Raw genomic sequence first — 25,944 nt, forward strand, 5'->3', positions numbered from 1 at the left:
GGAGCAGTGTGTCCAGCAGCTCCGCTTTGCCAGGGAGGCTGTGACAGAGCTATGTCACCTGTTACAGAAGCCCTGCACCAGTGCACACATCTCACAGCCTGTTGCTCTGAATTTCTATGCTTCAGGGTCATTCCAGAGTACAGCAACTAACATTCGGAAAGCCAATCAAATGGGTGACGGATGTGCTCCTTGCTCAGCAAAACAAATTCCTGTCTTTCCCCATTGAGGCAGCAAAGCAGGAAGACAGAGCTCTGGACTTCACCAAGATAAAAGGCTTCCCCCAGGCATAGAACATAATTGACTGCATCCACATAGCACTGAGTGCACCACATCAACAACCCGGAGCATACATTTCTGGGTCCTGACCCCACGATGCAACTGCATCGCTCACGTAATTCTATCTTGAAATGTAAATTGCCCTAGTTGGGCTGGTGGTGAGTTCAGCACCCAATTAGTGGCGCCGACCGTAACCAGGAGGCGGGAGATCCCTGCAAAACGCAAGTGGCAAAGGCAGACGGCCGCGATGATGGAAAATTGCGATCTTATAATGTTAGTCGTGACCCTCAGGTCAGTGATTAAAGGGGACTGGGAAGGAGGGGCAATCTGGGCGAGAGGACATGGTGGGCCAGTGGAGACAGTATAGATAGTGGGTAGTGATGGCTGGCAGTGATTGAGGAGGGAGCAGTGCCCAGCAATGGCACAAATTCATTGAATGTGTAGTCAATGGGAGCAATCCTTTTCCTTCTGGCTGTACATTCAGTTCAGTATATTTTAAAAACCTGTTAAGCTGCATGTACACCTGGTTTTCCTGAGTGCATCTGGTGCTTGTGCTGGTCACTTCAGGGCAAACCAATAATAGAATAGAATCATAGAATGGTTACAGCATAGAAGGAGGCCATTCAGCCCATCATGTCCATGCCAGCTCTCTGCAAGAACAACTCACCTAGACCCACTCCCCTGTCTTTTCCCCACAGACCTGCAATTTATTTCTCCTCAGATAAATATCCAATTCTCTTTTGAAAGCCTCGATGGAAACTGCCTCCACCACCCTCTCAGACAGTGCATTCCAGATCCTAACCGCACACTGCATTTAATTTTTTTCCTCATGTCATGGTTGCTTCTTCTGCCAATCACCTTAATTTGGTGTCCTCTGGTTCTCAGCCCTTCAGCCAAGGAGAACAGTTTCTCTCTATCTACTCTGTCTAGACCCCTCATTAATTTGAACACCTCTGTCAAATCTCCTCTTAATCTCCTCTTCTCCAAGGAAAACAGCTCCAGTTTCCCCAATCTATCCACATAACTGAAATTCCACTTCCCTGGAACCATTCTCATGAATCTTTTCTGCACTCTCTCTCATGCCTTCACATCCTTCATAAGGTATGGTGCCCAGATTTGGACACCATATTTCAGTTGAGGCAAACCAGTGTTTTACACAGATTCCTCATAACCTTCTTGCTTTTGTACTCTCTGCTGCTATTTATAAAGTCCAGGATCCCATATGCTTTGTTAACTGCTTTCTCAACCTGCCCAGCTACCTTCAATGATTGGTGTACATATACCCCCAGGTCCCCCTGCTCCTTCACCCTCTTTAGAAATGTACCCTTTGTTTTATATTGCCTGTCCTCATTCTTCCTACCAAAAATGAATCACTTCACACTTCTCTGCATTAAATTTCATCTGCCACTTGTCGACCCATTCCACCAGCCTCTCTATGTCCTTTGGAAGTCTATCACTTTCCTCCTCAAAGTTCACAATACTTCCAAGTTATGTGTCATCCGCAAATGTTGAAATTTTGCCCCGTACACCCAAGTCTAGGTCATTAATATGTATCAAGAAAAGCAATAGTCCCTGGGGAACACCACTATATACCTTCCTCCAGTCTGATAAACAACCATTCACCACTACTCTCTGCTTCCTGTTACTTAGCCAACTTCATATCCATGCTGCTACTGTCCCATTTATTCCATGTGCTTTGACTTTGCTGACAAACACTTCATCAAAATCCTTTTGGCAGTCCATGTACATCACATAAGCTGCATTACCTTCATGAACCCTCTGTTAGCTCATCAAAAAACTCAATCAAGTTAATTAAACACAATTTGCCCTGAACAAATCCATGCTGGCTTTCCTTAATTAATACCATTTGTCCAAGTGAGTGTTGGAAATAATAATTTGGGACAAAACTAAAAGCTTTCTCACCATCGAGGTTAAATTGACTGGCCTGTAGTTGATGGGTTTACCCTTGCATCCTTTTTTGAGCCTTTGCAAGTCTCCAGTCCTACGGCACCACCTAAAGAGGATTGGAAGATTATGGCTAGTGCCTCACAATTTGCATCCTTATTTCCCCCAGAATCTCAGATGCATCTCATCTGGTCCTGATGACTTATCAACTTTAAGTACAGCCAACCTATCTAATACCTCCTCTTTATCAATTCGTAGCCCATTCTGTGGCTCAACTACCTCCTCTTTCATTATGACTTTGGCAGCATCTTCCTCCTTGGTAAAGACAGATGCAAAGTATTCATTTAGTACCTCAGCCATGTCCACTGCTTCCATGCGTAAATACCTATTTTAGGTTCCTAATCAGCCCCACTCTTCCTTTTACTACCCTTTTACTATGCCTATAGAAGGGTTGAGATTCCCTTTTATGTTAGCTGCCAGTCTCTTCTCATACTCTCTCTTTGCTTTTATTTCTTTTTTTTTACTTCCACTCTGAATTTTCTATATTCAGCCCGGTTCTCAATTGTATTATCCACCTGACATCTGTCTATGCACCCTTTTTCTGCTTCATTTTACTCCATCTCTTTCATCATCCAGGGAGCTCTTGACTTGTTTGTCCTACCTTTCCTCCTTGTTGGAATGCATTTGACTCCACTGGAACTATCTCTACAGCCCATTGTTCCATTAGTTTAGCCTGCCAATCTCTTTCCAATTTATATGCGCCAGATCCATTATCACCCCATTGAGTTGGCCTTACCCCAATTAATTATTTTTACTCTGAAGTGCTCCTTGTCCTTTTCCATATGATACAATCTAAACCATATGATACAAAAGAAAATACAGTTGCCTAGGCCCCAAGCTCTGGAATACCCTTCCTACACCTCTCCTCATCACTTCCCTCCTTTAAGACACTCCTTAAAACCTACCTCTTTGACCAAGCTTTTGGTCATCAGACCTAATATCTCCTTTTGTGGCTCAGTGTCATACTTTGTTTTATAATGCTTCTGTGAAACACCTTGGGATGTTTTATTATATTAAAGGTGCTATATAAATATATGTTGTTGTTGTTATCAATACTGCTGTCCCTCCTCCTTTCTTTCCTTCCCTATCTTTCCTGAACATTTTGTAACCAGGAATATTTAATACCCAGTCCTGCCCTTTTTTGAGCCAGGTCTCCGTAATCGTCACATCATATTCCCACGTGTTTATCTTCCAGTAGGAGCCTCAAAAAGGCATTATGACCCTTATTTAAATACGCAAAGGGTCGACTGCTGATTTTTTGGCCTTTACCAATATGACGGTGGTGCACTACTGACTCGTTCTGATGAATGATCATCGACCTGAAAGGTTAACTCTGCTTTTCTCACCACAGATCCTTCCTGACCTGCTGAGTATTTCCAGCGTTATCTGTTTTTGTTTCAGATTTCCAGGATCCACAGTATTTTCCTTTTGCACTACTGGTTCATAATGAGCATGCACTTCCTGCCTGTCCCTTGGAGGCTGAGGAGGCCATTTGGCACCTGAAAAGCAGACATTGTGCAGGCCAATTTCTAAGTCAAAATGTTTGTGGTGCATAAACCTGTTGGACAAGTGACCTGTTCCTGTGTTGTAAAATTCTATATAAATCTGATCTAGTGGTCTCGACTCAGGTCAAACCAAATTAAATACTTAAAATCAGCTGGCTCATTAATTCCTAGTCAACAGTGTTTAATACCAGCAATGTATGAAATGTCATTGCCTTCATTATTTCTGATAAGGAAAAGCTAATGGCATTATTAATAATCCATGTGGAGTAACTGTATTTTCAGCTGTTAACACCAGTGCTTTGTTCAGATCAAATGAAAATTAACCATAATGGTAAATGCCCTTGTAACCTAACCACAATGCTAATAAAGGTGTAGTTGTTCTACAAGAGCACAATAAATGGTGTCAAGGAAATGACACAGCACGAATGCTTAAACCAACATAAGATATGTTTACTTGTACCACAGTCCAATATGTATGTTGCCGATGCCATTTATATTGTTGACATCATTGATGTATTGGTAGGCATAAAGCAATGATAGCCACATCAATATACTGATTAAGAGATGCTACTTCCCTGTGTAAATGGAGTATTAAAGTGCAATGGAGCAAATAGATGTGGATCAACCTGATCTATATTCATCCCATTTGCTTTCTGTAATAGGGTTTTAGTTAAGCTGTTGTGCCCACTAATTAAAACCCTGTGATATATGTCTCCATAGATTAGAATTGTTTTCTTATCTTAATGAACTTGCTGTGTTTACTCTCTGGCAGCAGTTAGAGTACGTTTCCTTTGACACTCTTAATCTGCTGTGATTCCAAATTAAGATTGAATGGAGGAGTTGCTTAATTAGCTGTTACATCAATCAAAGTTGTTCAAATTCTAGACATAACACACATCCACTTCCAGCTCATCAACAGAAGTTGTAGGTTTTTTTGGTTTTCATATTTATTCAGGTAACTGGGAATTTACTTTTAATTTATCTGACATTCATGCAATTCATTTTTGGAATCAAACAGAACTAAATTTGCTCAGTTTACTGTCATAGATCAGGTGCAAATGGAAGCATTAGATTTTCCAAATTTTCTACACGCCCTGTCAAAATTGGGTTATTTGTTTTAATTACAATCTTTAAGAAGTTTAAAAATATATACTTTTGAAGGTACTCACCATAAACTCTGTTCCCTAGCCACTGACTCCATCCTTCTCCCTGGCAACTGCAAGAATGAACCAAACTGTTTGCAACTGTTATATTTACTGGATATATTATATATCTGAGTTATCGCAGAGCAGTACAGATATCACACTTGTAGTAAATCACCAACTGATTTATTTACAGTGTCATGAAGAGCCCCACCTACCAAGAATGAGGCATATTAATTTCATCATGAACATTAATTTTAAACTTTTGCTAGAGTGAAGAAATGACTTGTTTTACAAGAGATCATCACACACTTGGCTGGAAGAACATTTGCATACTAAGAGACAGTGCTTGGAGAGACAGAAGAATTGCTCACTGATTCAATTTACAGAGATTAGTCTGGGCAATGGTGATCCACATCTGGTCGGTGTGGGAGACAGCACTACACCGCAAACCCCCACACCGAGACATTTTGAAATCCACAAATGCAGAAGTTTGTTTAAACAGTTATTCACATGACTAACCTGCTGGCCAACTTGGAGTTTTGAATTGTGCTCACAGGACAGTTTTGGTCAGACTGCAGAGTGCAACTGAACCTGGAACAAGAGAGCTCTCTCTCCTGGCTGGCTGTCTCTGGCTTTCTCACAGGCCTCCGGACCCACTGAAGACACACAAATCTCAAGAGAGAAAAGATTCCTACATCAAAACAAGTTGAAGTGTGCACTGGGCCCCAAAGAACAGCAAGACTTACCGGCAACCAAAGACTCCCCATTGAACTTAAAAGACCTTAAATAACTACCAGATATTGCCTGAAACTGTTCCCATTTATTCTTTCTACTTTTTCTGTCTCTCTCTGCATGTGTGTTTATCGCACATGCATGCTAGCGTGGTCCTGTCGCATATTTGTAATCATTAACCGAATTAGAGTGTAAGATTAATAAACTTCCACCTTTCTTGTTTAAATCTAAGAAAACCTGTCTGATTTCTTTGCCTTACAATTGGAAAGTGGCAAACAAAGATTCACTGAGCTGGGGAGCTAAAAACACGGTGTTTTAAAAATTAAACCCCGTTACAGTTAAACCAGGCAAAGGCTGAGAGGGAATCCCTAGACCCCTTCTCACCTGGTCATAACAACAGCACTTTAAAATATCTCTGCACTACAAGATCTCAGTACAGTGTCTTCTCAGAACAGTCTGTGTTATCTGTACAACATTCTGGTCCAGCTCTTTTTTAGTTTCAATTTCAAATTCTTCAGCTTCACCCATAGGCTTAAGCAATCAAGCACAGTGGATACAGATAAGTGGACAGACTAATACAATTAAACCCAGATCATTCAAACACTATATTTTCACCCTTTTAACTAGAGACATTATTTTTGAATTAAAGTATGCTAAACATCAAGTTATTTCTTAGTTCAGCTTGTCTGTTTTCTCCAAGTATAGAAATAGTCTTAGAGATAGGAAGGTCTCTTCGGTCTACGATTAGATTTACGAGTTTAAGGTTGTGGATCTGTTTGATCACATCGATGAGACAGATGATCAATATCACTCATAGGAAAAGGAAATGTATCCTCATAACCATTATCCTCAAAATAGCCTGGTCTGCTCCCTATCAAACATCTCGCATTCCACTTGGTGTTGTCATCCAACAGATAAGCATCAGTACCTTGCAAACAGTTAATCTATTTTGGACCTGATACTGATGAAGCAAGTTTGTGGTCGCGATTTGGCCATTTGATTTGAACCCAATCTCCAACTTTAAATTGTGGTTCCCTTACACCTGTACATTTGTCAAAGTATGCTTTTGCTTTACCTAGTTGCTTTGTGATTTCATCTGCTTTTGCTCTGATATTGTCGTTAACTGGTAGTGATGGCTTAAGAACGGTCAGTGGTATGCGAAAGTTAAGACCTATCATAAGTTCGGCTGGTGTCTTTCCGGTCAGAGGGTGTGTAGGCGTTACTCCAGCTGCTGTCACTCTGTAACCTAGAAAGTCAATCTCAGGTGCTGCAAATGTGCATTTGTCCTTAATTAGTGTCAAATTGTGTTTTGCAAGTCAAGCGAGCACTGCTGATAAGTGTTGATCATGTATAGTTTTGTCCCTTCCGTGGACAACGACGTCATCAAGTAGGTTGAGCGTCCCCTCAATATCTGACAAGACTGAAGAAACGATCTTCTGGACCGCACTAGGTGATGAACTTAGTCCATAGGTCATTCTGTGGTACTGAAATACAACTTTATGGGTAAGAAAAGCTGTAAGCTTTGTTCTTTTAGAGATATCTGAAGATAGCTCCGTGGTATATCAAGCTTTGTGAAGACTATGGAGTGATGAAATTATGCTGACAGTTCTTGAATTGTCGAAAGTGGATACTTGTCTGTTATGATAGCTTTGTTGACTGCCTTAAGGTCAATGCATAGTCTAAGTTCACCATTTCTCCATCGTGCAATGACTAGATTTGATAGCCATGGTGATGAGTTGATTCACTCAATGATACCATCTGCTTCTAGCCATTTCAGTTCCTATGACACTTTGGTACGAATTGCAAATGGCAACCGTCTCAAATTTTGTGAAACTGGTCGAATTGATGTGTCAACACGAGGTGCTTGACAATACCCCTTGATCCCTCCAAATCGAGTAAATAAGGAAGTATACTGACGTGTCTAATCTGCATTATCAATCCCATTAATGTGTGCTGTGTTGGGGTCTTCAAGTTTGAATCCAAGCCTATCGAAAAAGGTTCAACCCCATAAGGCTTCGGCCTTTAGTTACATAGAAAGTGACCCTGTCTAGGGTGACATTTTTTGTAGCATACTGGAACTGTGATCGTCCCCGAAACTGGAATGATAGTGTCGTCATAAGCTTGAGAGTGTCTGTTGCAGGAGAGAGAGAGAATTGCGAAAAATACCGATGGTAGAGTTTGTCACTCAAAATAGATACTTTCGCGGCAACTTCGATAAGAAATGACACTGGGATGACTGCAATCGTGACTAAGCACTCCTTAAAGTGACGTGGTTCTTGACTTTTTGTGATGGTAAATATATGTTTGGGTGGCACAGTGGCGCAGTGGTTAGCACTGCAGCCTCACAGCTCCAGCGACCCGGGTTCAATTCTGGGTACTGCATGTGCGTAGTTTGCAGGTTCTCCCTGTGTCTGCGTGGGTTTTCTCCGGGTGCTCCGGTTTCCTCCCACAAGCCAAAAGACTTGCAGGTTGGTAGGTAAACTGGCCATTATAAATTGCCCCTAGTATAGGTAGGTGGTAGGGGAATATAGGGACAGGTGGGGATGTGGTAGGAATATGGGATTAGTGTAGGATTAATATAAATGGCTGGTTGATGGTCGGTACAAACTTGGTGGGCCGAAGGGCCTGTTTCAGTGCTGTATCTCTAAATAAATAAATATGTTGTAGCTCACTCTCAGGAAGAGACTCCCCCACATGTTTTTTTTCCTCGAGATGAACATGGCATTGTGACTTGATGACCACTTCCACAATTTGGGCACAGTTTTGAAGGTATCTGACCATGATGGGGCACATTTTGATGAAGTTGCTGAGGTCTTCTTGCCCTTAAACCATGCACTGAAGCTGGTTGGCCAAGCTGTGTCTGCAGCCCTGAGTCAAAGGGTGCATGTGTGCATAACGTCTTCAAAACTAACATGGCAGATTTGATCTGGACTGAAAAGGTGATGGCTTTTTCCAAGGTTAAATCATCATCCTCCATGGGGTGACGTTCCCTAATTGGTGGAATTGAAGTCTTTTCAATTAATTGGTCATGAATTAGTTTGTTGGTTCGTGTGCTAAATTTACATGTAGCTGCCAATTGCTGCAATGCTGTCACACATTGTTTAATGGGCTCACCATGTCCCTGGGATCTCTGGCAGAATGCGTATCGCTCTATCATCACACTTTTCTTTGGCCCAAAGTATTTTTCGCCATATCAAATGTAGATGTATCTTCTGTGAGCTGATCAAAAAGCTGCTGGCCTTCTGCTCCAAGACAGTGTACAAGGACCGCTTGCTTATGGCTCACTTTTATATCAAGCTGTCCATCCCTGTAATGAGCAGGTAGGTCTTGAACCCTAAAATCCATCACTCCCAGTGCAAGGGAGGATTTCCTGGCGTTGAAAGAAATGATTCTGGAGCGGATAACATAAAATTTTGTTGAATCAACCCTGTAGCCATGTTTTTGTTATGTTTACACCGGGTTGTTGGATATATTATATATATGTGATTTATCTCGGAGCAATGCAGTTATCACACTTGTATTAAATCACCGACTGGTTTATTTACAGCACATTAACATATCTCTGCACCTCTGTACTACAAGATCGCAGTACAACGTCTTCTCAGACAGTCTGTGTTATCTGTAGAACATTCTGGTCCTGCTCTTTTTTAGTTTCAGTTTCAAATTCTTCAGCTCTACCCATTGGCTTGAGAATCAAGCACAGTGAACACAGATAAGTATTCAGACAGACTAATACAACCAAACTCAGAGAAAAGAGCTGAACTCAAGAGGTGAGGTGAGAGTGACTGCCCTTGGCATCAAGGCAGCATTTGACTAAGTATGGCATCTAGGAGCCTTAGCAAAACTGGAGTCAATGGGAATCAGGGGAAAAACTTGTCACTGACTGGAGTCATACTTAGTGCAAAGGAAGATGGTTGTGGTTGTTAGAGGTCAATCATCTCAGTTCCAGGACATCACTGCAGGAGTTCCTCAGGATAGTGTCCTGGGCCCAACCATCTTTAACTGCTTCATCAATGACCTTCCTTCAATCATAAGGTCAGAAGTGGGGCTAATCGCTGATGATTGCACAACGTTCAGCAGCATTTGCAACTCTTCCGATACTGAAGCAGTCCATGTAGAAATATAGCATGACCTGGACCATGTCGAGGCTTGGGCTGATAAATGGCGACTAACTTTCACACCACACAAGTGCCAGGCAATGGCCATCTCAAACAAGAGAGAATCCAAACATCTCCCCTTGACATTCAGTGGCATTACGATCGATGAATCCACCACTATCAACATCCTAGGGGCTACCATCGACCAGAAACTGAACTGGAGTAGCCATATAAAAACCAGGGCTACAAGAGCAGATCAGAGGCTAGGAATCCTGCGAGGACTAATTCACCTCCTGACTCCCCAAAGCCTGTCCACCATCTACAAGGCACTAGTCAGGAGTGTGATGGAATACACTCCACTTGCCTGGATGGGTGCAGCTGCAACAACACTCAAAAAGTTCGACACCATGCAAGACAAAGAAGCCCACTTGATTGGCACCCCATCTACAAATATTCACTCCCTCTACCACTGATGCACAGTGGCAGCAGTGTGTGCCATCCATAAGATGCACTGCAGCAATGCACCAAGGCTCCTTAGACAGCACCTTCCAAACCCTCTACCACGGAGAAGATCAAGGGCAGCAGGTGCATGGGAACACCACCACCTTCAAGTTCCCCTCCAAGCCACACACCATTCTAACTTGGAACTATATCGCCATTCCTCATTCCTTCACTGTCGCCAGGTCAAAATCCTGGAACTCCCTTCCTAACAGCTCTGTGGGTGTACCTACCCAACAAGGACTTCAGCGTTTCAAGAAGGCAGCTCACCACCATCTCCTCAAGGGCAATTAGGGATGGGCAATAAATGCTGTCCTAGCCAGTGATGCTCACATCCCATGAACAAATTTTTAAAAATCAAACACTACAGCAACTTTTTAGCCATTTCTGATCCCGAGATGAGCTTCCAAACACACATTCGAGCTATCATTAAGGCCACCTATTTCCACTGCCGTTATATCGCCCAACTTCGCCCCTGCTTCAACTCATCTGCTACAGAAAGCCTCATCCATGCCTTCGCTACCTCTAGACTTGACTATTCCAACACACTTCTAGCTAGCCTCCCATGTTCTACACTTTGTAAACTTGAGGATATCCAAAATTCTGCTGCTTGTGTCCTTACTCGCACTAAGTCCTGTTCATTCATCACTCCCATGTTTACTGACCTACATTGGCTCATGGTTAAGCAGTGTTTCGATTTTAAAGTTCTCATCCCAATTGTCAAATCCCTCTGTGGCCTCACCTATCCCTTTCTCTGTAATCTCCTCCAACCCTCCAACTTTCCAAGATCTCTGCGCCCTCCAATTCTGGCCTCTTCAGCATTCCCGATTTTAAATCACTCCACCATTGGTAGCCATGCCTTCAGCTGCCAAGGTCCTAAGCTCTGGAATTCACTCCCTAAACCTGTGCGCCTCTCTACCTCTCTTTCCTCCTTTAAGACGCTCCTTAAAACCTATTTCTTTGACCATGTTTTTGATCATCTACCCAAAGGTACCCTAATGTAGTTTGGTGAAAATTTTGTTTGTTAACTCTTCTATGAAGCACCTTGGGATGTTTTGCTACTTTAATGGCTCTATATAAATACAACTTGTTGTTGTACATAAGTTAAAGTGGTTTCTTTTAAATTCTCAGCGCTCACCAAATAAATGAGATTCCATTATTGTTTAAATGAATGAATTTGCTCTGAGATACATAGAAAAAAGATTTCTATTTGCCCTTCTAGAACTATAACCATTACATGGATACATCCAAAACCATATGAACTGAACAGTTGATTTAGATTTACAGAATACTACTTTCTCATTGAAGGGGACCCCATCCTACATTTGGGTTTAAACAGATAGCAAAAAAAAAACTGCAGCTGCTAGAAACTAGAAACAAACACAGAAAATACTGGAAACACTCAGCCAGTCAGGCAGCATCTGTGGAGAGAACAGATATCTCAACTTTCCAGGTGTGCAACATTCATCAAAACTAAAACTGCTTTATTTTCCAGCCCTGCTCCGATTCCTGTCTGATATTAACCTGTATTCCAGGTTGCATACAATTTGCTGCTTGATCAGTGATATCCTTTCCACTCAAAATTATTATTGTTTACAGCAATAACTCTCCTCTGTGTAATTTCTTTAGCTTTCATAGGAAACAGCTGCTGAATGAGTTTTGTATTGAACACCATTTCAGATAATCCATTAAGATTCCTATTGAAGCTTTTAGAGACTAATAAGAATGCATTCCATCCTTTTCTGTGGACAAACGTAACAATAGAAAGAAAAGACCAGCGAACTGATCGCTAGATTCCAATCTCCACTCAAAATGTTACTCTAATTAATTAACTGGTTGTTATTCCCAATGGTATTCCCTGGCAATGCAAACTATTCTACCATGCCCTATAGCTTGTGTTACAGTTGCATCATGTAAATTGTCTTTAACTGTTGCTGTAGGCTTGGTCTAATCTGTATACACTCAGTAAAAGTTTGCTGATAGGTACAGAGGAACAGAAAGATTTCTGAATGTAAATACATAAATTCCTTGACAGTTCAGATACATTAGCCACACTAAAATCTGTAGAATTTGAGGTTTTACAATAGGGGCTCAGAACATATGAATAAAAACTTAGCGATAAATTTGTGTAGGCAATGTTAAGGCACAATTAGAGTAATGTGTTCAGTTTTGGATCTATATTATAGGTGGGACATGAAAACCATTGTAAGTATAAGACATAAATTTACCAAGATGATACTCGGGATAAAAACTGTAGTTATAAGGACAGACTTGAGATACGATTTCCACTGGGGCAGAGATGGCTCAGAGGAGATATAATAAAGCTTTTTAAAACCATGAAGGGTTGTGATAATGATTACAGAAATAAAGCATAAACTGTTAGAAACACACAGCATGTTCGTCGGCATCTGTAAATTGAAAACACAAGTTATGATGTTTCGGGCATATACCCTTCATCTAACCCCAGCCCCTCTGGTTGTGAAGCCAATGACAAGAAACCACCAATTTAAAATGATCACTCAGTATGTGAGGAGATAGATCATGAGAAATTTCTTTACACAGAAAATAGTTGAGGCAGAGACCACTGCATCTTTTAAGGAAATGTAGTTAAACATTTGAAGCAGAAGAAAATATGAGATTATGAGGAGAGAGCAGGGCAGTAGGATAAATGTTGTCTTGTACCAACAGAAAACTGGCACAGACATGCTGGGCTGAAAAGCTTCCTTCTGTGCTGTAAACTTCTATTGCTTTACAGAATACATGTGTCTTTTCCTTTGTGAGGTTTTTCAATGAAGAATCATAAGTACACATACTTTTCATTTAAAAGATGTAGCATGCAGGGGTTTTTTCAACATTCAAACCTCCCTCGATATTTTAATTGCAATTATAGTGCTTTTACAATTTCCATATTATTCTATGCTACCTTTATAGCCTTATGTTTTGTGTAATATCTGATTGTTAAGGCTACTGTAACCATTTAAAGGGTAGTACGCATTATTTCACAGTGCTAGAAAAGTAAGATATTTATAGATACAGTGATCTCAAAATTACTTCTAGTGATTGTAGAATTCCCATTAGATTTAACTCTTTGAGCTTAATTACACTGTCTGAGAGCAGGCTGTAATATATTCACTCATTTTACTCAGGAGACTCTCATTATTCAGTGGAAAGAATTATTTCCTGAAATGGAATATTCAAATACATTTAATGATTCATCAGTGATATGTCAAGATCAACTGACCTGATACGAGACTCAATAAGGTAGATTTTAACTATCGGGCTGACCAGTGGAGCACATCCCAACATGCTGGCGGAAGGCCGAGTCCATTTCAAGTGTCGGGCCTCATTACCATGTCGCCAGCGAGCTGCCAGTGCCAAATGGTTGCCTGCTGCAGCTCACCAGCTTCAGAGGAGGTAGCCTGGAGACTGTTCTTGCTGGCAGGAATATAGGTCTGGTGGGCAGACAGGCAGTCGCTCCTGCTGGTCCCACAAAAATAATTGTATATGTACCATTTTGGTGCCCCTTCTGCTGTACTGCTCTGAAAAGCTGAGAAGAGCAAGCCCAGCACAGCACATGGTCTCCCTGGTTGACTGTCAAATTGGCAATCAGGGTCCTAAATACATCATACACCATGGATTTGCATACGAGAAGGGATTACTACTTGAAACAGACAGGCGGTCCAGCTGCCCAGCGGAACGTCCCTTTGAGGATGGTGGCAGCTGAAGTGCCGGCATAAATGGGACAGTAAGCTATTTTTAGGTTCCTGCAGTTCCTTTTGCACCCAATGGCCTAAGTTAAAATCTACCCCAATATTTAGAACTTATCGAAGGCTATTGAATTACTTTTTGCTCTTATTAATATCTTAAATGCTAATTATCTTAAGTATCAATGATGATATGAACACTTTTGTGATTAGAAAAGTACATGTAATAACATGGATCAGAATCAAAAAGAAAGATTACTGTGTTTTGGCTAATTGCTCTTTTTCACAATATCAACACTGACAATTTAGAAAATTAACCACTGCTTTTAATTATTTTGTCATATGACTCAACTAAAAGAGAAACAAATGTCCATTAGGGCACAATTCTATATAGAATAAGCATAAAAAGCCAACAAGGCCATTTCTTTGCATAATGTAATGATTTATAAAAATCTTTTGCAGGTCTATCATTACTCTTACACTGCATCATATGCTATTTATGACATACATACCAGGTCAGTGAAATATCTCTTTGCGAAGTTATTTTAAAAGGTTTCAATTTGCTCTATAGGATCAAATCAAATATTAAAGATTTAAAATGCATGATAATATTCTACTTTGTGATGTTAGCAGATTGAATGGTTTTAAATTTCATATATGGCATTAATTTTTCAGTGCTTCTTACCATTTGCCCCTTGTCTTTCATTATTTTATTATCCTCCACCAATAAAGAATTGTTGAGAGGGAGAACAGGAACCATTAGATTTCTTTATTACTTCCAACAGCAGCAGAAGTGTTAGTAGTGATATTCATTGTTCCCTGCTTCAAGCCAGTGAGAAAGCTTTGTAATAGAGCATTTAAAGACTAAGGTACCTTGTTTGCACCTCTCTATCAGGTTTATAATGTTGCATTATGTCATGATATTATTTGTCAGAATCACAAAGATGGAATTATCCATTAATTTTGTATTGTATTGTATTTGATATTGAAAATGTTACCAGTATTGCTAGAACCCCCACCTGCCATGAATGAGGCATATTAATTTTGCCACATGGACATTAAATTTCAAACTGTTGCTGAAGTGAAGAAAGGACTTGCTTAAAAAATCACCAGGCCCTTGGCTGGAAAAACATTTTTGCATACCAACAACCAATGCTTGGAAGGACAAAGGGGCTATTCCCTGCTCCAATTTAACCCACAGTGGACTTTGAGCACCAGGTATTGTGTATGAAGAGACATTCCAGAGTTGGCTAAGACCAGAGAATCCACAATCAGACGTGGTCAGACCAGCTAGTCACATGACTAACCTGCTTGGCAACCTAGGTTTTTCTGAATTGTACAAACACTTTGAACAGAGAAAGACTGCTTGCTCCTGGACTGAAAAGATCTCTCCTGTCTGCTCCCATCTCTTTCTCATGGAACTCCAAATCCACTGAAAACACATGAACCCCAAGAGGGAAAAGTCTCCTACAGCAAACAAGGTTTAAGAAAAATACTGGGCCCCAATGAAAAGCAAGATCTACCTACAATTGCCTCAAACTTTTCCACTTTAAATTTCTTCTGCTCTTTTCTGTCTCTTCTATCTGCATGTGTGTATCGCGTAAGCATGCTAGTGTGGGTGTGTCATGTATCCGTAAGCGTTAACCAAATTAGAGTTAAGTTTGATAAATTGCAACCTTTTTTCTTTAAACCTAAGAAGACCTGTTTGTGCTGGTTTCTTTGCCTTATAATTGGAAAGCAGTGAACAAGGATTCACCAAGGGGAAGCTAAAAACACGGTGGTTTAAAATTAAACCCGGTTGTGGTAAGACCAGGTAAAGGCTGAGAGGGATCCCTGGATCCATTTCTCACCTGGTCGTAACAATATTATTAACCTTCTTTAACATCTTGGTGGTTGGTCCTCATTCCAGTTGACTGCTAAGATGGCGGAATATACAAAAATAATGAGGTGGCTTCCATCAAAGTTCCTCTTGCTTTATTAAAAGTTATGATTAATCCATGGTGTTACGACCAGGTGAGAAAAAGGTTGAGGGGTCCCTTTCAGCCTTCACCTGGTCTTACTGTAGCAGGGTTTAATTTTAAACGCACCGTGTTTTTTTAGCTCCCCCTTGGTGAATCTTTGTTCACCGCTTTCGAATTATAAGGTGAAGAAACCAGCACAAATAGGCTTTCTCAGGTTTAAAGAAAAGTTGAAATTTATTAAATTTAAACTCTAATTCGGTTAACGCTTATGGATACATGACGCGCCCACTCTGGCATGCATACGCGATACACACATGCAAATAGAGACAGAAAAGAGCAGAAGAAAAATAAAGTGAGAAATTTGAGGCAATAGCTGGAGAGTTGTTGTTATGGTTCTTTGAGCTCACTGTAGAGTCCTTGATTGTAGGTAGATCTTGCTTTTCGTTGGGGCCCAGTATTCTTCTTAAAGCCTTGTTCACTACAGGCGACTTTGCTCTCCTGGGGTTAATGTGTCTTCAGTGGATTCAGAGGCTTGTGAGAAAGAGATGGGAGCAGGAGGGAGATCTTCTGGGATTAGGTAGACAGGTCAGGTGTTTTACTGCATCAGTGCAGACTCGATGGGCCGAAGGGCCTCTTCTGCACAGTATGATTCTGTGATTCTCAGTCCAGGAGCAAACAGCTTTCTTCTCAAAATGTTAGTACAAATTCAAAAAACTCAGGTTGCCCAGCAGGTTAGTCAGGTGACTAGCGGGTTTGACCATGTCCGTTTGTATATTCCGCCATCTTAGCAGTCAACTGGAATGCGAGCTCCTCCACCTTCTATGTCTGGTGATCAAAAGTCCATTGTGGGTTGAATGTCAGGGAATGGCTGCTTTGTCCTTCCAAACACCATCGGTTAATATGCAGATGTCTTTTCCAGCCACGGCTGATCTGTTCAACAAGTCCTCCCCTCACTCCAGTAACTGTTTAAAACCAATGTTCATGACAAAATGAATGTGCCTCTTTCTTGGCAGGTGGGGGCCTAGTCTGATTGTGGTGAATACAACTGAACTGAATTTGGCCAGTTTACCTATTACATTTGGTTTAACTCAGTCACATTGGGCTTGGCAATCCTTTAAAAACACGCATACACATCCATGTAGAAAGGGAAATAAATGTTCCTCTGTGCATGGATATATGCATTTCTCTACCATCATAGCAGGTGGCAAGCAAACATGGTAAGTGTTTTTTTTAAATTATTTTACAAAAGTGGATCCCATTCTATCCAGAGGCATCTTATTCAGGAGCAGTTAATCTTGCAAATTAGCCTTAAGGTAGTGAATTATTTCTCCAATTTCTGGATCTAATAGGTAGCAACAAGCCAATTTATAGTGGTGAGATATCTGGACAAACTGTGGTAATTTTGTAACGACAATCATGAATCATAGAAGCCTGTGCTGGCTCTCTGACAAATCTATCCACTTGATCCCACTCTCCTGTCCTTATAAATTTTCTTTTTCAATACATATATTGACTTGGGGTGGCACAGTGGCGCAGTGGTTAGCACCGCAGCCTCACAGCTCCAGCGACCCGTGTTCAGTTCTGGGAACTGCCTGTGTAGAGTTTGCAAATTCTCCCTGTGACCGCGTGGGTTTTCACCGGGTGCTCTGGTTTCCTCCCACTGCCAAAGACTTGCAGCTTGATAGGTAAATTGGCCATTGTAAATTGCCCCTAGTGTAAGTAGGTGGTAGGAAAATTGAGGGAAGGAGGGGATGTGGTAGGGAATATGGGGTTAATGTAAGATCAGTATAAATGGGTGGTGGTTGGTCGGTACAGACTCAGTGGGCCGAAGGGCCTGTTTCAGTGCTGTATCTCTCTATGACTTCCCTTTTAAAATCATTTATGGATGCTGCATCTACCATTATTTCTGATAAGGCATTCCATTCCTAACATCCCACTGCATAACAAAAAATTCTCCTAACCTCTCACTTCATCATTTTGGTGATAATCTTAAATTTATGGCCTGTAGTTACTAACAAATAGTCTTCCTTTATTTAACTTATGGAAACCCTTTATCATTTTGAACACCCCCAGCAGGTCAGAGCCTCCTATTTGGTAATGAAAATACTCCAGTCGAGGGTGACTTTGGGATGGAGGGCGACAGAATTTTAACACAGAGTAGGTTTCTGGTAGGAAACCACTCCAGCAAATTAATTTTTCTGCTCACCAGATGATGGCAGGAGGCCTTTGGTTATTTTAACTGTTGACCCTCATTTAAATGTCTGGCTTCCAGTGCATGGGTTGCACTTGATGCCTTGCAAACCTGCATATCAGGAAACTGCAACTATCTGTCAGAAGAGGGCTAAGGATTATCATAGAAACAGTGATGGAGTTGTGCCACCTGCTACAAGCTGGTCTGCATACAATCCTCAACCACAGGACAACACCACAAATGGCAATCAAGGTCATAACTGCCCTTATTCTTAGTTCTCCTAGACTGCCAAAGGAGATTCTGCAGTATCAGTGAATCATAGTGCAGTGATCCGTTATCACTGATGTTTTGCTCACCAGCGCAAATATTTCAGGGGAAAAGAACCGCAGAATGACAGGACAATGAATTCTTCCACATCACAAGATTCTCAAAAGTCCGGAGCATTATTAGTGGTGCACAAACGATGTTCTGAATTCTGAGACACAATGACATGGCACTTATGGCAAGGAGATTCACTCCACCAAAGTCTATGATCAGCAACATGGAGTCATGCAGGCCAAGGCCCACTTCTAGGCAGCAGTTACAAATCATTAATTTTAAGGTAATCTTTGCATGGATTATTTGAAAGAGAAGGCAAACTTCAAAGCTGGTCCCTGGGAAACAAAAGCTAAACTATGGAACCTGGCCAATGACACTGTTGATACACCTATAATCAAAAACTGAATGTAGATTCAATGGTACCATGCATTAATGAGGATAATAATCGAACAGATCATTAACATCTTCAAACAGACTTGAGGACTTGGCTGGATCAGGGACACTTGCAACACTACCCCACAAGGGACACAAAGATCATTGTTGTCTGCTGCATGCTTCACAGTTTTGCCATCCAAAAAGGCCTAACCATAGCTTGCATCATGAGACCATGCTGCCATTAACCATTAGAATGTTGCTGCAGAAAAAGCTATGCAACAAGATATTCACTTAAATGGCTGACCTTCTTTCATAAATAGACTTGCCAACATGTAGACTAGCCACAAGGCAAAAGCACAAACATCCCCAATACTGTCCACTGCACTATATAAGTTACAATTAAAGCTCATTGTTTCTCTGCACTAACTTTATTCTGCAACAACAGGAAGACACTCCGCTTAAATTTGAAAAAAAAGTGCAATCAATTTATTTCCCGAAGCATGATTAGTTGATGTGTGGTCAGTGTTCTGTACTCTTGTGCTTGCCCTGGGTGATAAGTGTGTTTCTTCCAGAATCTATTCCAATGTTTCTTTTAGGTGTTTCTCCAGTGGAAGGCATAAATGACATAGCATATTCATGTGACTGTCTTGTGATTGAGATGGTTTTCTACTTCTTTTTGGCCAGATCATGAAGTGGCTCTGCCACTGATTCTGCCTTGGCAACTGTTGTGGTGACTGTCTAGTCCTGCTCACTTTCTGGTACATTTGTTTTTGTTTGATGGGTTGAATGTGACATCACCCTGAGAGACAACAATTCCGTCCATTTACTCCAGCCAACCTGGCAGAGGAAAAAAAACTTCATCTCCTTTAAAATGTTAGAACAACGTTGAGCAAGGGTGTTCTTCATGAAGATTATTGAGACTAAATATGGGTAAAAGTGAGCCAAAAAATTCAGCTTTCTTTTCAGGGTGTTCGAATTTCATAATATTCATATTATATCTGAATCCAAACCCCAAGTTAATCCAAATACTTACTTAGCCCAATTGTTTGCCATTCTCCAAGGATAAACATGCATAGCTTTTTACTAATGTGCTTTTATTTTGCAATTAATGTAATTCTTACTGATATCATAGGTTTCCTTTTACAAATAGCATTTTTTAGTTGATGATAGCAGATTTTTACTCAACTCCATTCTTAAATGCTATGTAAAACCTACTAATATGTTTCAATTTTCTATTAATAAAGGGAAGTAAGGGAACTCAATCCTCCAGAGGTGGCAAATTCTGTATTACAGTATGCAGCATGGGGCATAGCAGGACAGCAGCTGGTAAGAACTACATTTAACATTTCCATTGATCATTTTTTTTAGGAGCGTAAAGGCAAGAACTGTTGGTTATCTCACTTTGTTAATTTAAAAACAGTACTGGTAAATTATGTGGTTAACTACATAAACTGCAGTATTGGGACCTGCTAATAAAATAATCCAAATCCTGAGCATGAGAATACCATTCTTTCCCCTATATGATCTGGGTCTGAATTCAGGTCAGACTGAATCAATAGCAATGCTTTCTCACTCCCAGAACTGTTCGGATCCAATGCGCAATTAGTTTGCGCAGACTTCATGCAATCCATCATAACTCATCAAAACAGATAATAATTTGGCTCTCATAAACTAACTTGCCAAGTTAATTCATGGCGCTGCCAGCCAACTTGAAATTTTTTTCTGAAGGTTTCCTTCCCACTGATTGACAGTCTGGCTGCTACTTGGGTGGAAAAGCCTGTAAAATAAGGCCACAGCCAAGCTGGGCTTAGAGCAGATAGATCTTGTGGGGAGGGGAGGTGGGAGAGATTATGGGGGCAGTGGGGAGCAAGGGTTGTAGGTGGTGGTCAGAAGCAATTCTATCATGGAGGGGGTGATCTAATTGCAGTGGGGGACTGGATCTGATTTCAGGGCAAGTGGGAATCAGATCATGGGAGGGGGATCCGATCACAGGGAGAGGAATCGGATTGGGGGAGTGGGGGATAATAGATGGTGGTTGGGGGCAGATGGTAATCAGGGAGCAGTTAGTGGTCAGTAGTGACTAAACGAGGAGGGGAGACAGATTGTGTGAGGGTGCTTATTGGACAGCTTGTTTGACCTAGAGGAAACAGTCCTGCAGCTCTTTGGCCACAAGCAGTGCTACAAAGGCATTTACTGGATGGATTCAACCCTTCTCGCCTCCTTCCACCTGTTGGGTTTCCCAAGGTCAGGCAAACCAGGCCAATTGTAGTTTTAAAAAAACATGCATCATATTTAAATGACCAGCTCACTTCCTGCGAGCAGATTAGTCACCTGCCCCTTATCCTATCTCCGTTAAAATAGGAAACGGGAAGGTGCAAGGTGGGTAGAGTTCCTGGTTCGGATTTTTAGCATTTTAACCTCCCATTGAAATCAAACCCACCTGTTTTGCATGGTTAAAATTTCCCCCAAAGTTCCATCAGTAATTTCTGATTGAATAAAGGCTAAATGCCTCCTAGGCTGGTTACATTTAATCAATTAGATTTTCTTCAGCTTGCATTCTGGGGAAGGTAAAAAACAGAGCAAAAGGTTAATATTAATTTCATTAGATATTCTTTTGACTGCTGCAGTATGGTTTTTCTGGCTGGTCAATATAACAATTATTTTTAAGATACTGTTGATACTTTATTTGCAATTCTAAGTGTTTTAACCTCCTACTCACAGTATTTTTAGTCGAAGCATATGGAGCTTCTATTATTTCAGTCAGGTAAGTGTTTGCTGTACCTTAATCATTTTAATAAAGCTACAAATAGGCAGGATAGTTGCAAGCGTGAGTTATTCTAAAATAGCAAGTAGGATAGGAAACTCAATAGTGCAGTTTAGTCATTGGATCAGAAGTGCCAACTTTTTTTTCATATTTTGTACACAAGTTCTGCATTGGGAAGATCTTCGATATTTTTGTTTTCTTCTGAGAGAGCAAGTGCAAAATTGGTTTCTAACAGGCAATACTCAGATATTCAGTCTCTGCGTCGGTCAGTTGATAATAACCTGGCTATTTAAATTGACCACAGTTTGCTCATGGCAATGGTCAGTTGGGCACTTTTATGTTATTACGGGTTGTACCTAAACAAGGTTGGCACAAATTTCTTTGCGCGGCAATTTCTTCTCCTTGTGCTTACGAACAAATAAACATCAAGGCACCAACCCTGCATAAGGGATTGGTTAACACACAAATACATAGGTTTATTTATTAAGGAGTTGGAGAGTTGACAGCAGCATTACAAAGTAGGAGAATTTGAAAACATGTCTGATCTGGTTGCTCCCTCCAGCAGACTTAGAGTCTGAGTCACATGGTACATTGCATCATTTCCCTTTGTGTAATGTAGACAGAAAACATAACTACACCCACTTAAAGGTGTACCACAACAAAGGTGACTGGACAGGTAGATAAGGTGGTCAAGAAAGCATTCAACCTACTTGCCTTCTTTATTAGCTGAGGCATAGAATATAATTCTTTGGGAACTGGGCTGACCGATCCTTTGTCCCCTTCACCGTCAGGTCAGACTAGCTGAAGGTGCTGGGGATATGGTTCGGAAGGGCCGGGGCGTGCACCAAAACCTGGGAGGAGCGAGTAGCCAAGGTACAACACAAGTTGAGCATGTGGAGGCAGCGATCTCTCTCCATTGTGCGTAAGAACCTGGTCAACAGGTGCGAGGCGCTCACGTTGTTGCTGTACGTGGCGCAGGTCTGACCCATACCCCACTCCTGCGCTGTGGCGGTCACCCGAGCCATTTTCCACTTCATCTGGGGATCCAAAATGGACCGGGTCTGGAGGGACACGATGTTCAAACCTCTGGATAAGGGCGGGAAAAATGTACCCAACGTGGCCCTCATCCTGATGACCACCTTCGTGTGCGGCTGCATCAAGCTGTGTGTAGACCTCTGCAAACTCCAAGTGTCACTACGTGCTGAGGTTCTATCTATCCCCGGTGTTGCGAAGGATGGGCCTGGTCACATTGCCGGGGAACGCTCCATGCAGTTGGACTGTGCTGTACCACCTATCCTTCGTGGAGAAGTTTCTGCGGGAAAACATCTTTGACCACCGATCCATCAGGCAGTGGTCTGCACGGAATGTCCTCAAGGCCCTACGGGAAAAGGAGATGGTGGATCCTGTCGGATGGTTCCCTGAGCAGACCCTCAAAGTCATTTGGCAGAATGCCTCATCACCAGAACTTTCAAACAAGCACCAAGATGTAGCTGGGCTGGTGGTGAGAAGAGCCCTCCCCGTCAGATCCTTCCTGCACGCCCGAAGTCTTGCCCCCTCCGCACAATGCCCCCGCGGTGGCTATGGTGGGGAAGAGACGGTTGCCCACCTACTCCTAGAATGTGTCTTTGCAAAGCAGGTGTGGAAAGAGATGCAATGGTTTTTGTCAAGGTTCATCCCAAGCAGCTCTGTAACACAGGAGTCTGTGCTCTACGGTCTGTTCCCAGGGACACACACCGAGACAAACATCAACTGCTGCTGGAGGACTATCAATTCGGTGAAAGACGCCCTTTGGTCTGCCCGAAACTTGCCGGTCTTCCAGCGCAAAGAGTTGTCCACGACCGAATGTTGCAGACTGGCACATTCCAAGGTCCAGGACTACGTGCTGAGGGACGCACTAAAGCTTGGGGCAGCCGCAGCAAAGGCTCAGTGGGGAAAGACCACAGTGTAAGGTCCCCCCACCAAACTGAACTGAGGGGCTGGATCCATGGCAAACCCCTCGAACTGTATCGGGAAAATTTTCATTTGCTGTAAAATGTAAAAATGTAATTGGCATGACAAATGTGAAATGGAAGGGTTGTGAGGCAACCCATGATTGTAATGAAGCAAATAGACCTCCTTTGCACTGTTTGTATTTTTTGACTTGGTGCTGTTTGAAACTGGTAATGTAATTTTTACAGATTTTTATGAATAAAGTATATTTTGGAAATAAAAAAAAAATTGAATATAAGAGCTGGGAGGTTATGCTGGAACTGTATAAAATGCTAGTTAGGCCACAGCTGGAATACTGTGTGCAGTTCTGGTCACCACACCATAGGAAAGATGTGATTGTACTTTAGAGGGTACAGGGTAGATTTATGAGGATGTTGTCTATTAGTTATGAGGAAAGACTGGATTGTCTCAGGTTGTTTTCTTTGGAACAGAGGAGGCTGAATGCAGACCTAATTGAAATGTATAAAACTATGAGGAGTCTCGATAGAGTGGATAGAAAGGCCCTATTCCTTTGATTGCGTGGTCCATCAATGACTGCAAGAGGAAGTTGGATGCCTACCTGAGAGAAATAGACTTTCAGGGCTACAGGGATTGAGTGTGTGGTGAAACTGACTGTGTGGCTCTGTGGAGAGCTGGCATGGACTTGATGGGCTGAATGGCCTTCTTCTGTGGCGTAAATTACTCTTTGGCTGTATGACTTTACTGACTTTTTTTGCTGTCCATTAGCTAAAGTCAAGGACAGGATGTTAATACTTACTTCCCAAGCTTCACACCACACAAAATACAACTCATCCAAAACTTGGTCATCCACATCCTGACTTGTACTAAATCTTATTTGACAATCATTCCATCCTTGCCAACTTGCAATTGTTTCTTGTCCCTCAATACAGTGACACTGCTATTTTCTACCTTGTTAGCAATACAAAAAAAATTTGCACTCTGCTCGTCAACTGCTGAGTGTCACTGGCGAACTAATATCAGGACACAGGGTAAAGGCCAGTCCAGTTTTTTTTTGTCCAGTTCTTATTTTGCTACTGTTGCAGTGACAAGGCAAGTCAGAGCTTTTCATATCTGTGCTGCTGTGGGAAAGCTTTACTCTCCAGATCACTTTAGCAATTATTACTGCTTTTCGTGATTTATTATTTGTATTCCCAGATCTCATTGCTCCTCTACCCCATTTAGTTTCTTACCTTCTAAGGAATAATATTCCTCCTACCAAAATGAGCCACCTCACTTGGCCAAATTGAATTGCATTTGTCATTTATCTGCCCACTCTGTAAGTCTGTTTATGTCTTCCTGCATGTTGGAACAGTATACCACATTATTAACTATATCCCCCAATTTTGTTTCAGCTGCAAATTTCCACACTATACTTTGAATTCAAAAGTCTAAATGGTTTATGTATATGGTAAACAATAGTCCCAGCACAGATCACAATGGGACATCACTTTCCATATTCTGCCAGTTTGAGAAACTTCCTTTAACTCCTACCCTCCGTTTTGTAGTCATATTTCGATCCATTCTGCTACTTGGACCCTGATTCAACATGCACTGATTTTTATCATGTCTCCTGTCTGGAACCTTATCAAAGACTGACTGAAAGTCCATGTATACCACATTCAGTGCATTGTCCTTGTTTATGCTTTGTTATTCTTTTAAAGAAGTCAGTAAGGTTGGTTAACATAACCTTCCTTTTAGAAATCCACAATGACTTTTTTTTAGTATCCTTCATCTCTCGATGCTTTGTTGTTTCATCTTTTAGCAAATGTCTCATTTGGAAACTGGTATGAGGAAGGCTTTTGTAAGAGAAGTGGCAAAGGAGAGATGTTTAGGGAGCACTGCCAGAAGATATGACATGCTCCACAGTTATTGAATTACATATAAAGTATATTGTTATGTAGCCCAATGTGGCAGTTAATTTGTGTGTAGCAAAGTCCCAAAAATGAAACATCAATGAGAAAAATGACCAGACAAAAATGTTTTTAGTGGGTTTGGTTGAAGGAAAAATGTTGGTTAAAGCACCAGAAGAGCACCCCTATACTTCTTCAAATAGTGCCTCGGGATCTTTTATGTCCCCCAGAACAGACAAATGGGATATTGGCTTAAAGTTTATCCAAAAGACAATACAGCAGTCCCTTTCTAGTACACTGAAGTACTAGCATAGATTATGTGCTCAAGTCCTGGAACTGGGCTACAACCCTCAATCTTTTCACTAAGAGAAGAGGGTGCTACCACTGAGTCAAGCTGATTCTGACAGTAATCTAGAAATGTGTGAGACTGGAAAATAAATAAATGACTTATTAGAAAGGTATTCTGAGATGAAATGCCAAAGTTGGAATGGCAATTTTTATTTCATTTTTACCATAAATGATTTTGAAGGACAAACTGTAGGACATACAAATCCTCTCATAGTAAAAGAGATTA

The 25,944-nt window shown here is 41.4% G+C and overlaps 1 protein-coding gene across 1 annotated transcript in view; it reads left to right on the forward strand.

The window, feature by feature from the left end:
* LOC137371955 (inactive dipeptidyl peptidase 10-like) overlaps positions 1-25,944 on the forward strand; it is a 939,618-nt gene that overhangs the window by 681,559 nt on the left and 232,115 nt on the right. The window contains exons 6-7 of the mRNA XM_068035118.1: positions 14,385-14,437; positions 20,012-20,093. Coding sequence (XP_067891219.1) covers positions 14,385-14,437; positions 20,012-20,093 — 135 coding nt within the window. The remainder of the gene's footprint in view (positions 1-14,384; positions 14,438-20,011; positions 20,094-25,944) is intronic.

The sequence above is a fragment of the Heterodontus francisci genome, chromosome 7 (genome assembly GCF_036365525.1).
Source record: "Heterodontus francisci isolate sHetFra1 chromosome 7, sHetFra1.hap1, whole genome shotgun sequence".
Lineage (NCBI taxonomy): Eukaryota > Metazoa > Chordata > Chondrichthyes > Heterodontiformes > Heterodontidae > Heterodontus > Heterodontus francisci.